At 42.1% G+C, this 12,611-nt stretch overlaps 1 protein-coding gene across 1 annotated transcript in view; it reads left to right on the top strand.

The window, feature by feature from the left end:
• The window catches only part of POLN (DNA polymerase nu), a 197,903-nt gene that overhangs the window by 78,485 nt on the left and 106,807 nt on the right, over positions 1-12,611 (top strand). Inside the window, exons 11-12 of the mRNA XM_030563754.1 lie at positions 243-296; positions 569-634. Coding sequence (XP_030419614.1) covers positions 243-296; positions 569-634 — 120 coding nt within the window. The remainder of the gene's footprint in view (positions 1-242; positions 297-568; positions 635-12,611) is intronic.

Here is a 12,611-nt window from a genome sequence, read left to right as displayed (position 1 = left end):
ATCTCTCAGTGTCAAACTCTGAAACTTTCACACTGCAGCACCTGCATAGCCAAATAGAGCCAAATATTCAACACCATTAAAGTCAGTGTATTGAGCCACTATTGAATGTCTGTCATCTTCTCTATTAAAAATGTTTTGCAGTATCTACACATTTTCTATAGTTGTAAATGGGTTGAATTTCCACTTGAAAAGCTCTTAGAATATATATATATTCTATATACTAAACTCTTTTTCTAATTTAGGTTCACAAGATAAAATCAACCTATGTGGATGGACTACTTACATGTATGAAAAAGGTAAGAATGTAAAAAAGCTCCTCCTGTAAATTTGTGTATTTCTATATAAGATAGTTTGAAATAATTCTGAAGTTTTTTAAAATTATAACATTGTTATTAAAAATATAACCCTTGTTTCAACTTATATGGAAATATTGATAATGTGTGTGTGTGTGTGTGTGTGTATATATATATATAAGCTTTAGAGTAAAATTTCATTTTCACATATTGACTTCTGCAACAACATATCACATGCTTTTATATTTGGATTTTTTTTTTTTACTTGACTAAAGGGATTTATTTCATCTACATGGAATCAGACAGGAACTGTGACTGGCAGACTTTCAGCCAAGCATCCTGTAAGTGAGTCTTTTAGAAGTCTTTTTCATTCAAAGAAAGTGTGGTGAAAATGCATTTCATTGTAAGCCATGTCCAATAGAGGGCTCCACATCAGCTAAATAGAAATATAAACTCTGTTTACATAATTTCGCTCCATGCTGTTTAATTGTATGTAGTTACAATACAATGTAGATACAATGTAGATGCAATATTGTATGTAGATGGGAGATAGGAACAAAATATTTTGTTAAATGGGTATTGCACTTTAGACAGAGATTACATTAAATAATATTGACAACTACTTTTAGAACAGAGTATAATATTCATTGCTTAGCTTTTAGGTTACCTAAAAGAGACAGAGATATTACAAATCCTCAGTTCCGAGCCATGTAGCCTCTGGTTCCTGATATTGTTAGAGCAATTAGTGAAGACTTTTGACCTGAGGTACAATCATTGTGCTCTGCAAGGACAGCAAATCACATCCACACCTTGTAACATAACCCTCCATGCCTTTAAACCCAATGCATAAGGCATTACTTTTTCTTTGAATTTCTCTCATTAATTTTGTTTCATTTCAGTATCTTTATATTTATTCTATTTATTTTTTCTTTTCTTTTTAATTTTATACCGTAATTCTTTACTCCTTGTAGCTAGAGCCATAGATTGCCTGATCACGTCCACTTTATAAACTCCTGTTTTCGGTTGCTCCTAATTTTCCAAAACTTTCATCTTTTTGGCTTGAAATTCTGAGGCCTGGTCTCTGCTTCAGAGTGGCTTTTTTATTTAAAAAGCTTAAGTAAAATTAATCTGCCATTTGTTTAGATTGCAAAGAGTGACTGGATTTGACTTTTGAGTCTTACATGTATTTGGTTTGTGACATTGGTCAAGTTACATAATCTCCCTTTCCCATTTGTGAAATGACAGTATTAAGGGGAGTTGGGATCTTTCTACTGAATAGGTCAGCCTGCCACTGAGGGCAGTATCTGCATCCTTCTGGGGCTTACATGTCTTAGATCATGTCAACTTCACTAGCTCAATAAATGATATGCCAAAAATAAATATGTATCAGATCTTATCAGTATGAATGTTTAAAATTAATTAAATTTTGCTGTCTGTTTCTGACATTGTAGTGTACATGTACAGCAAAAAGGAGAAAAGGTTGAACCTGGTTAAATGTATTTAAAATAATGTGCCACAATTATTGCTAATAGCTTTGGGGAATGTAAAGATTATAGAATGAGGGAACTAAGGCAGAAACCTAAAGAGAGATCAGCACTTAGCACATATATTTCAGATGTGCTAATTGTTCTTACTTTTCTTCTGCTAATGCAAGTGGGTCTGTATTTCATTTTAAATTGAAACCTAACTGGTTTTCTAACCTAATTATGGATATCTTGAATTACTAAATCATATTAAATGTGATTATTTCTTATTATATTGATGGGACCACATAACTACCTAGATGTCTTTTAATAAATAAAACTAATTTGATTTCTGTTCATGTCTATTTTCATGCAGGGGAACATGTTTGCTTATAAAGTGCACTGTATATATGAAGTTTTTAAAATGTTTTCAGTATGACTTCTCTAACATTACAAAGTCTCTTGTGCATGTTTCTTGCACGGCATTGTATTTTTAGACATTTTCATTGTCAGCATTAGATAACATACCATATAAATTGGCTGTGGGTATGTGGCAAACAATAGAAGGTTATGCATTTTTAACCTGAGTTCTTCAAAGTATATAAATGGAGGGACGGTAGGAGAAAATAGTGTTTTTACACTACAGCATTCAAAATTATCTTCATTTTTGTTATTTGCATTTTAATTTTCATGATTTTGATTTATAAATGTTTGTGAAAAGCACGTATGTCTGACATACTGAAGTCAGACAAATGAACTAGCAGAATCTTAAAAGGTTCTTGGTTATTCTGTTTGTAACGCAGTATAGTTCAACTAAACATAACATTTTTCTTTTGTATTTCACAGTAAACTGATACTTGCATCGTAGTATATATTAACACTGTGACCAGAATTTCCAGAAGGACTGAGCACCCAGAAATGGAGCCAGAATTTCAAAAAACACTCCGCTGCTCTTTAGGCACCTAAATAAAAGCCAGTACCCTGCAACTCTTATTGAAAATATTGAAATGATGGTCCCATTTGGTGGTGATGAGCACTTTTGAAAATTTAGCCAATATCTTCTCTCCTGATTCTAATAAACAAGAAAAAAATTTCCTATAATTTCCATAAATATACAACTAAATATATTTGCAATGATCCTCAGCTTCTGTTTTCACTGTTATACAAAAATATTGAAGGGATGACCATACAGAGTCTAATTTTGACCAGGATCTCACAATGTGTTCCCTTATGTGAGGTTAGTCTTACTGCATTACCACCATGTTCTTATCAACTGTGCAAATTGCACCATTACTTATGCCTGCAAACTATGGGTTTAAAGAAGGCTGAGTTTTAAAAATCTGATCCATTTGTGTTTTCTGTGTTAAGAGTATAAGGCATAAAAGAAACTGATGGGCATTTTGTCTCTCATGTTCGCATCTCCCATCGTGTGCATTCTTGAGATTATCACAAGACATTAGTCAGGACTGCACGGCATCTTTAATACTTCAACAAGGAACAAGGATACACTCCTTTGTTTTTCAGGTCAAGTCTAGGATTCCAAGCCCTCCCTCTCCCCAGAAAACTCCAACACCCCACTAAAAAAGTATAGAGTAACCACATAATGAAGAATTTACTTGCCTGCATCGTCTCTTCCTATGGTTTGTGGTTTGTCAGACACACTACCAGTTCACGGTGCTCCCATTCAGCCTAGTGACAGCACCAAAAGTATTTACAAAGTTTATGGCAGTAGTCGCAGCCTACCTCAGATATCAAGGTATCCAGATCTATCCCTATCTCGGTGACTGGCTCATCAAGGGCTGCTCCAAAGAGCAGGTGCAGTTCAGTGTCGTGATGTTGTGAGTCACTTGTCAAGCTCTGGACCTGTTGATAAACGAGCAAAAATCAACATTGGTCCCTCTTCAGAGGATAGAGTGCATAGGAGCTGTCCTCAGCTCCATGCAAGCCAGAGCATTTTTATCACAGGCTAGGTTCAGGGCAATGTCAGATCTGATCTCCCAAGTCACCATGCACCTGCTTATCACAGCTCGGGTCTGCCTCAGACTCCTAGAACACATGGCTGCGTGCACCTGTGTCATCTGGCACGCAGGGCTGTGGCTAAGGCCCCTTCAAATGTGTCTGTCGTCAGTCTATTCCCCAGCCAGACACCCTTTGGACAGGCTCTTCACAATCCTGCCCCAGGTACTCACCTCCCTCCAATGGTGGTCCAACCCTGATCCGGTGTCAGAAGGTGTTCCGTTTGCAATTCCACAGCTCACAGTATCTCTGATGTTAGATGAGTACAACCTCAGTTGGGGTATGCACCTCGGTGCTCCCAAAACTCAGGCTATGATTGTGAGAGTTGTCGCTTCACATAAATGTGAGACAGCTTAAGGCCAGCCGCATGGCTTGCAAGATATTCCTTCCCCATCTGTCTGGTCGCGTGATGCAGGTGCTGACAGACAACACGGCCTCCATGTTCTGTGTCAACAGACATGGGGGAGCCCGCCCATCAGCCCTTTGTCAGGAAGCCCTTTGCCTGTGGGACTTCTGCATCCAGCATGCGATCTACCTGGAAGCATCCCACCTCCCCAGTGTTCGGAACACACCAGCGGATTACCTCAGCAGGTCCTTCTCTGACCACAAGTGGTCCCTCCACTTGGAGGTCATCAGGATGTTCTTCCAGAGGTGGGGCGCTCCCCAGGTGGACCTGTTCATCACCAGGCATAACAGAAAATGCCACTAGTTATGCTCTCTGCAAGGCCTTGACAGCGGCCCACTATCCAATGCCTTGGGCACTCTGATGTATGCCTTCCTGCCAATCCCTCTGATCAGCAGGGTCCTTTCCAAGATTAAGAAGGACAAGGCGTGGGTCATTAGGATCTCCCCGGCCCAACCTCATCAGCATTGGTTCGTGACACTCATGGACTTGGCCACAGCAACAACATGGCTTCTTACCGACCATCCGGACCTGCTCTCTCAGGATCACGGGTGGTTGCTGCACTCAAATCTCACCTCTCTCCACCTCACAGTGTGGATGCTGGGTGGCTGAACTCAGAGGAGCAGGCATGCTCTAGTCAGGTCCAGCAGGTTCTTCTGGAAAGCAGAAAGCCCTCCACTAGGGCTACTTACCTCACAAAGTGGAAGCGCTTCTCCTGCTGGGCCTCAGAGCGGAATATCTTTCTGGTCAGCGTGTCTCTGCAATCCATCCTGGATTACCTCCTGCATTTAAAGCACCAAGGGCTTGCCTTTTCATTGGTCAAGGTGCACTCGATGACCATATTGGCCTTCCACCCTCACATCCATGGTAGATCGGTATTTTCATATGAGATGACAATCAGGCTCCTGAAGGGCCTCGAGAGACTGTTTCCTCCAGTCTGGAATCCAGTTCCCCAGTAGGATCTCAACCTGGTCCTTTCCGTGCTCACTGGTCCTCCTTTCAAGCCTCTGGCCTCTTGCTCTCTCTCGCACCTGTCATATTCCTTGTAGCTATTACCTCGGCAAGGCAAGACTCTGAGATTAAGGCTCTTATGTCAGAGCCCCTGGACACAGTGTTCTACAAGGATAAAGTCAAATGGTGTCCCTGTCTTGCCTTCCTGCCAAAATTGGTATTGCAATTCCATGTCAACCAGGACATCTTCCTCCCAATTTTATGTCCAAAGCCCCACACACATCCAATGAGGAAAGGCATCTACACACCCTAGACATCTGGCATGCCCTGGCTTTCAACCTTGTGCGTACTAAGCTTTTCCGCAGATCCCCAGAATTTCACCTACACTGTTACAAACATTTCACAGTGATATCAATGACCAAACTATATATTACATGTCATCTTTTAAATAAATATTATGACACCAGCATGTGAGGTGTAGTGAGTATATCAGAATTTACAAGAGTTGCTGAATACAGTGTTGTTGTAGCCATGTGAGTCCCAGGGTATTAGAGAGACAAGGTGGGTGAGGTAACATCTTTTATTGGGCCAACTTCTGTTGGTGAGAGAGACACGCTTTGGAGCTAAACAGAGCTCTTCCTTAGGTTTGGGAAAGGTACTCAGAGTATCAAAGCTAAATACAAGATAGAGCAGATAGTTTAGTTTAAGTAGTTAATACATATTCTGAGGGACCATTCAAGGTGAAGTGGCCAATTAACATTCCTGTAGTTATAGGACAAAAACGGGGGCTAGGGGTTACAGATTGTTGTAATAAGCCATAAATCCAGTGTGTTTATTAAGACCATAATTTTTAGTGTCTAGCAAGGTTATTAATTCAAGCTCCCAGGCTCATCTTTTGAAAGTGTTGTGCAGTTTTCCTTTGAGGATGAGGACTGATAGGTCAACTATAGAGTGATTGCTTTGTGAAAAGTGTTCACCCACACAGGGTGTTTTTGTCTTTTATCATTTTCCAGTGTGAATTCGTTTGAGAGCATAGTGGTTGTCTAGTTTCACCCTCATAGTTATATGTTGGGGCATTTAATGCATTGGATGGAGGTACACCACATATTGTGATAGGTAAGTGTAGGACCCATGAATCTTAAAAGGTTTGTTGTGGGGGGTGTTGATCATTGTAGCAAGGGCCAGAGTTACACCTTATGAACCCCTAGGCACAGCATCTTCAGCACCCCTCTCCCCACCTACAGCTGACCTTCGTGTTGCACACAGTTTTAGAGAGGTAAGGCACCCCTAGAACGCCGGCGCCCCTACCCACGTGCCTACTGGAAATCTGGCCCTGGTTGTAGACGTTTTGCATCTGTTGTTTCTGGCAGCATCTGGTGCCACTTTGAGTTGGTGTGTCCTGGTCTGTGGGGAACTTGCTTCTGATGATGAGGTAGGAGTGATTGGATAGCTGTTTGAAGGCCAGAAGAAGGGGTTCAGGAAAGATTTTTTTTTTAAGATGGGGTCCCAATTGAGTATGGGTTTGATGATCCTCTGTATGGGTTCAAGGGTGGGGTGGTAGGTGACAATTAGAAGTGTGTGGGTTTTATTTCTATATTGAAGCAGGTTCTCTTGGGTAGTTTTTGGTGGTCCATTCTATGTTACAATCTACTTCTCTGGTGGAGTGTCCTTGTTTGGTGATGGTGGTTTTGAGTGTGTTTAAGGTGTATATCCCAGACTTTCTCCTCAGGGCATATTCTGTGGTATTTGAGTGCCTGGCTGTAGATAACAGGTTTCTTGGTTTGTTTTGGGGTGGGTACTAGATCTATGAAGGTAGGAGTGGTGATCCGTGGGTTTCTTGTATATAGTTGTCTGTAGAGTTTCATAGTGAAGTAACCCCTCCCCCCCTGAGCAAAAGAAAGATGTTAAAAGGTTTAGAAAACATGACCCATGAGGACAGGTTAAAACCTGGGCATGTTTAGTCTTGGAAAAGAGTGAAGGGGAGACCTGATAACAGTCTTCAAATGTGTTTAGGACCATTATAAAGAGAACAGTGATTAGCTGTTCTTTATGTCCATTGAAGATGGGACAAGAAGTAATCAGCTTAATCTTCATCGAGAGATTTAGGTTAGATATTAGGAAAAACTGTCTGTCTATAAGGAATAGGTTACAAAGGGCAAACACTTGTCAGGGATAAGCTAGGTAGACTTGGCCCTGTTTCAGTGTGGGGCGGGAGATGGACTAGATGACCTCTCAAGGTCCCTTTTCAAGCTCTACATTTCTGTGATTTTCTAACTTTCTACTAGCCCTCTCCCCAGCAGCTCCACAACCCACAAATTATTTCTTTTTGGCCTTGAATGAACTAGACTTTAAACTGAATAGATCAGCATGCTCGACGGTCAGTGCATGTGACATTTTTTTTTTTGTTTTATGCAGTAGTGCTCACATTATTCCCCCCCATGTCCCAGTTTAGTTAAACTTTGTTTCTTCTATTTTTCCTCAGTGCTGGTGTTTCTGGAGTTTGATTTCTTCACCTGTACTATAAATATGCAGTACATAGCTGATTCATTTCTCACTAGCAACAGAAACCGATGTATAGTAATATAGCACATCTTTAAACAAGAGTGCATTTTGGAACTGTGATTTCTTTCTCTAGGCATTATAAATGTTTAATTACACCTGGATGACTGAATACATTTTGTATGTGTGAAAAGCTAAAAATAAACACTTTAACTCTTCAGTTAAATAGCTTTATTTTAGTACCATACCTTTTCTAGTTATCCTCTTTTCATTCTGATGCAGATAATCTGTGTTTATTATAAATAGAGCTAATGAGGGTCCCTTTTCTGAGTATATTTTTATAGCTAAATAAATTCTTTTCTTGAATGAATACATATGTTAGAATCTTACCTTCCATTTCTTCATGCTGCTGTTTTTAGTTCTTTTGCTGCCAATCTTCTTATTAAATGTGCTGACTACATTCCTAAATTAACAGTGAAATAAAAATTCACTTGCTATTATCTCAATCTGTCATAAGATATGACTTTCAGCCTAATAACATTTATAGCAAAAGAAAGTCATAACAGATGTTAGGAAGATTTCAGTATGGAATGGCATATTAATTGCAATAGGGATATACAAGTACCTTGCTTTTTATTAAAGCGATAGGATAGCAACTATCATGTATCACTATTGCAATGATTCTGTAAAACAGATGCAGCTTTGATAACTACTTGTGAAAGGTTGTATGATTAGTTTTTCCATGTTCCCTTGTTTTTTTCTTTTTCTTGTGTCTTCTCATGTTCAGAATGGAGAACATGGCAGTGTTCTGAAAATCTACAAATATATTTCAAATTATTTACTGTTTTGAACAAGGGGGATCCAGTGGACATAGTGTACTTAGATTTCCAGAAAGCCTTTGACAAGGTCCCTCACCAAAGGCTCTTACATAAATTAAGCTGCCATGGGATAAAAGGGAAGGTCCTTTCATGGATTGAGAACTGGTTAAAAGACAGGGTACAAAGGGTAGGAATAAATGGTAAATTCTCAGAATGGAGAGGGGTAACTAGTGGTATTCCCCAAGTGTCAGTCCTAGGACCAATCCTATTCAACTTATTCATAAATGATCTGGAGAAAGGGGTAAGAAGTGAGGTGGCAAAGTTTGCAGATGATACTAAACTGCTCAAGATAGTGAAGACCAAAGCAGACTGTGAAGAATTTCAAAAAGATCTCACAAAACTAAGTGATTGGGCAACAAAATGGCAAATGAAATTGGATGTGGATAAATGTAAAGTAATGAACATTGGAAAAAGTAACCCCAACTATACATACAATATGATGGGGGCTAATTTAGCTGCAACTAATCAGGAAAAAGATCTTGGAGTCATCATGGATAGTTCTCTGAAGATGTCCACACAGTGTGCAGTGGCAGTCAAAAAAGCAAACAGGATGTTAGGAATCATTAAAAAGGAGATAGAGAATAAGATGCAGAATATCTTACTGCCTTTATATAAATCCATGGTACGCCCACATCTTGAATACTGCGTACAGATATGGTCTCCTCATCTCAAAAAAAATATACTGGCATTAGAAAAGGTTCAGAGAAGGGCAACTAAAATGATTAGGGGTTTGGAACAGGTCTCATATGAGGAGAGATTAAAGAGGCTAGGACTTTTCAGCTTGGAAAAGAGGAGACTAAGGGAGGGATATGATAGATGTATATAAAATCATGAGTGATGTGGAGAAAGTGAATAAGGAAAAGTTATTTACTTGTTCCCATAATATAAGAACGAGGTGCCACCAAATGAAATTAATGGGCAGCAGGCTTAAAACAAATAAAAGGAAGTTCTTCGCACAGTGCACAGTCAACTTGTGGAACTCCTTGCCTGAGGAGGTTGTGAAGGCTAGGACTATAACAGCGTTTAAAAGAGAACTGGATAAATTCATGGAGGCTAAGTCCATTAATGGCTATTAGCCAGGATGAGTAAGGAATGGGTAAGAGAGTGGCAATGGATGGCAGAAGAGAAATCGGTGCAGGGGGAGTGTGGCCTAGCGGCCAAAGTCTATAAAGCAGCCCTTTGGTGCAGGGTAGCATGGCCTAGCGGCCAGAGTCTATAGTGTTGGGGCTCCCCTTATGGGGTGTGGCAACCCTGGTAGGGGGGCCTGGACCCAAATGACTCCACTGGGCCCCAGCCCAGAGCCCTAATGGTGTAGCGGCTTGCCACTGACTCAGCGGGTGGCGGGGAGGAGGGGGCAGGGGGAGGTCCTAACAAAACACGCTGAGTTTCCCTGAGTGGGAGGTACCACTCCGTCATGCTCCCTGGGTCACTTCCTACCAGAGTCTGTTTTGGGATTTCCCATGAAATGTCGGGTCCTTTGTGTTCGGCAGGATCAGTCATCTCCAAGGTTTCCTCCAGTCACCGGGGAGCAGGTGGGCCATGGACGGCTTTGATTACCGGTGCAGTGAGAGGTTGTGGCTGGCTTTCTGCAGGAGCTTCCCAGGCAGGTCCTTCCCCTGCGGCCGCCCAGTCAGCCCAGCCTATGGCTCCCAGCCCCATCCCTCTCCAAGGGCTGGCTTTTAACCCCTTTCAGGCCAGGAGTGAGTGACCACTCCGCTACAGGGTGAATTTTGCCTAGTGAATTTTGCAAGGTCTGATTTATTGGAATTTGATAAAGAGTTTATTAAAGATTCCAATGTAAATGGCACAGAGCAAGATGCTGACCTTCTGTAGAAAGCATAAGGGAGGCTATCTGCACTAATGCCCCAACAGAGAAAACAGGGGTAGGTTCTTTATGTAGGAGGGCAGAGTGTACACAGAAGCCACAGTCGGGAAGAATAGATGCCCTGGGGCCAATTTGAGCCAATTCATAGTGCCCAAAAAGGATCATGCAGAGCTGCTACAATTAATACACAATTGCCCACTTGCAGGTCACTTGGGAATAGAGAGAACTTATGAGGCTTAAGAAAAATTTCTGTTGGCCCCATATTCAAGAGTTAAGAAGTATTGTAAAACTTGTGACTTATGTCAGAAGTGGAAGAAACCAACAGTTACCACAAGGCTCTGTTGCAGCCTTTGCCTGTGATTAAAGAAGCATTTACAGGGTCACCAAAGATATAATTTCCTAGGCTATCCAAAACTGAGAAAAGATATATATTATTTGTCAATTTTGCTGCCAGATATCTGTCTGTTACAGCTATCCCCTATTCCATTTTGTTTCTTACAGCTGTCCCCAGACTCCATTTTGTTTTCTGTTCTCCTGTGGCCGCCCTTCCCTGGCTGTTAAGTTGTTTACCAGGGCCACTGCCCTTCTCAAACGGAGGGCCCCTTAAGTTGTTTAACAAGAGCCATTGTCCTTCTCAAAGGGATGGCCACTTGTGATGTGTGCTAAGTGGGACCACTGCCCTGTTCAAAGGGTTAGTCCTGTTATCACCTCCTTGAGCCTGGGCTTGGTGTAGGGTAGGCAATGTCCAGAGCTGCAAGACCTATTGTGTTTTTAAGATCCTGGGCATTAGTCATAGGCCTCATGTGCTCTTGAGTCACCTATTGCACAGGACTATGTCCAAGCATGTCTCTTGGCTTACCTTCATTTTTTTCCCTGTGCCCCCTCCCCTGTGACAGAGGGAGCCTATCAGGATTACTAGCGGGAAACTGCCCAAGTTTGCCTTTAAAACCAGACATTTTTGAAACACACCTCAGAAAGGTTCCTGCATTGCTGCCTGGTCTGATCAGCCAGGGGTTCTGGGGGGTCCTGTCTCCGCTTTTGTTTTATTTTTGAACCCCCCCCACGAAGAACGAATTGCTACCTGAGAGATCTCCTGATTATTGAGACTGTACCAAGCCCTCCTTGCCTCTTCTGATGTTGCTGCTGCTTCTGCCTTTGCTGCTGCCTTGGGGACTGGTAAGAATCCCTCTCTAAAACTTTCTATACTTTTATTTTATTATTGTAGCTGCTGGCTCTGTTTCCCCAGCACTCAGACTCAAGCTAAACCTTGGTCTGTGTCTTAAAACCTCTCTTAAACTCCAGGGCTCTTTGCCGCTAAAAATAAGTTTGTGCCGCTGCTAAGCTCTGCTCCTGTGGGCTTTGCCTTGGGGCTCTCTGCTTTCAGCTGTATCCACAGCTGTAGGCACCATCCCTTGGCTTCCTTGGGAGCTGGGTCCTGGACACATACCACTCTGCCCTCTGTAACTTCCCCATAGCATAAGGTGCACCATAGGTCTTATTTTTTTTAGTTTAATAAGTCACAGTTTGTTAAGATTGTAGAGCTTGTAAGTTTCAACTGCCTTGTTATAGTTTACTGTTTTGCTGCTCCGTATAGTTGCTTGTTATAGCTTTGCTTAGAATTGTGATATTTGTTGTTTTGCCTAGTCGTTGGTTAAGAGAGATAAGGTTTTTTGCTGCTTAAATTCGCCTTCCTGCTGTCCCGATTTCTCCCTGAACTTTCCCGTGTCTGTTTTTCCCCCGCTCCAATCTCCCCCTCTGTGTGCTCCTCCGTGTCTCCCTGTTACAACCCTTTGCTGCTTTCCCCCGCATCTGCATCACCCTCCGAACTTCCCAACTCCTTGCTGCTTCCCCCCTGCGTCTGCATCACCCTCCGAACTTCCCAAACCCCTTTGCTGCTTCTCACTCTCTCCAAACTTCCCAACTCCTTGCTGCTTCCCCCCTGCGTCTGCATCACCCTCCGAACTTCCCAAACCCCTTTGCTGCTTCTCACTCTCTCCGAACTTCCCAACTCCTTGCTGCTTCCCCCCCTGCATCTGCATCATCCTCCGAACTTCCCAAACCCCTTGCTGCTTCTCCCCCTGTGAAACTTCCCAAACCCTTTGCTGTTTTTTTACCTTTGTTTTTGATGTCCGCTTGTTGCTTAAGCCTCTCTCTAGCCCTTCTTTACACTTCTCCGCTGCCCCTCCCCTACCGAAGATCACCATCACACTGCTACCTTGTCCTTGCCCTGCAGGGCTTCAGAGTCTCTCGGTGCTTCCAGCCGCTCATCTGCATACCACTAAT

This window comes from Gopherus evgoodei, chromosome 5, assembly GCF_007399415.2.
Source record: "Gopherus evgoodei ecotype Sinaloan lineage chromosome 5, rGopEvg1_v1.p, whole genome shotgun sequence".
NCBI classification, from domain to species: domain Eukaryota; kingdom Metazoa; phylum Chordata; order Testudines; family Testudinidae; genus Gopherus; species Gopherus evgoodei.
The sequence above is the reverse complement of the archived record's forward strand: the minus strand, read 5'-3'. Positions and strand labels throughout refer to the sequence as shown.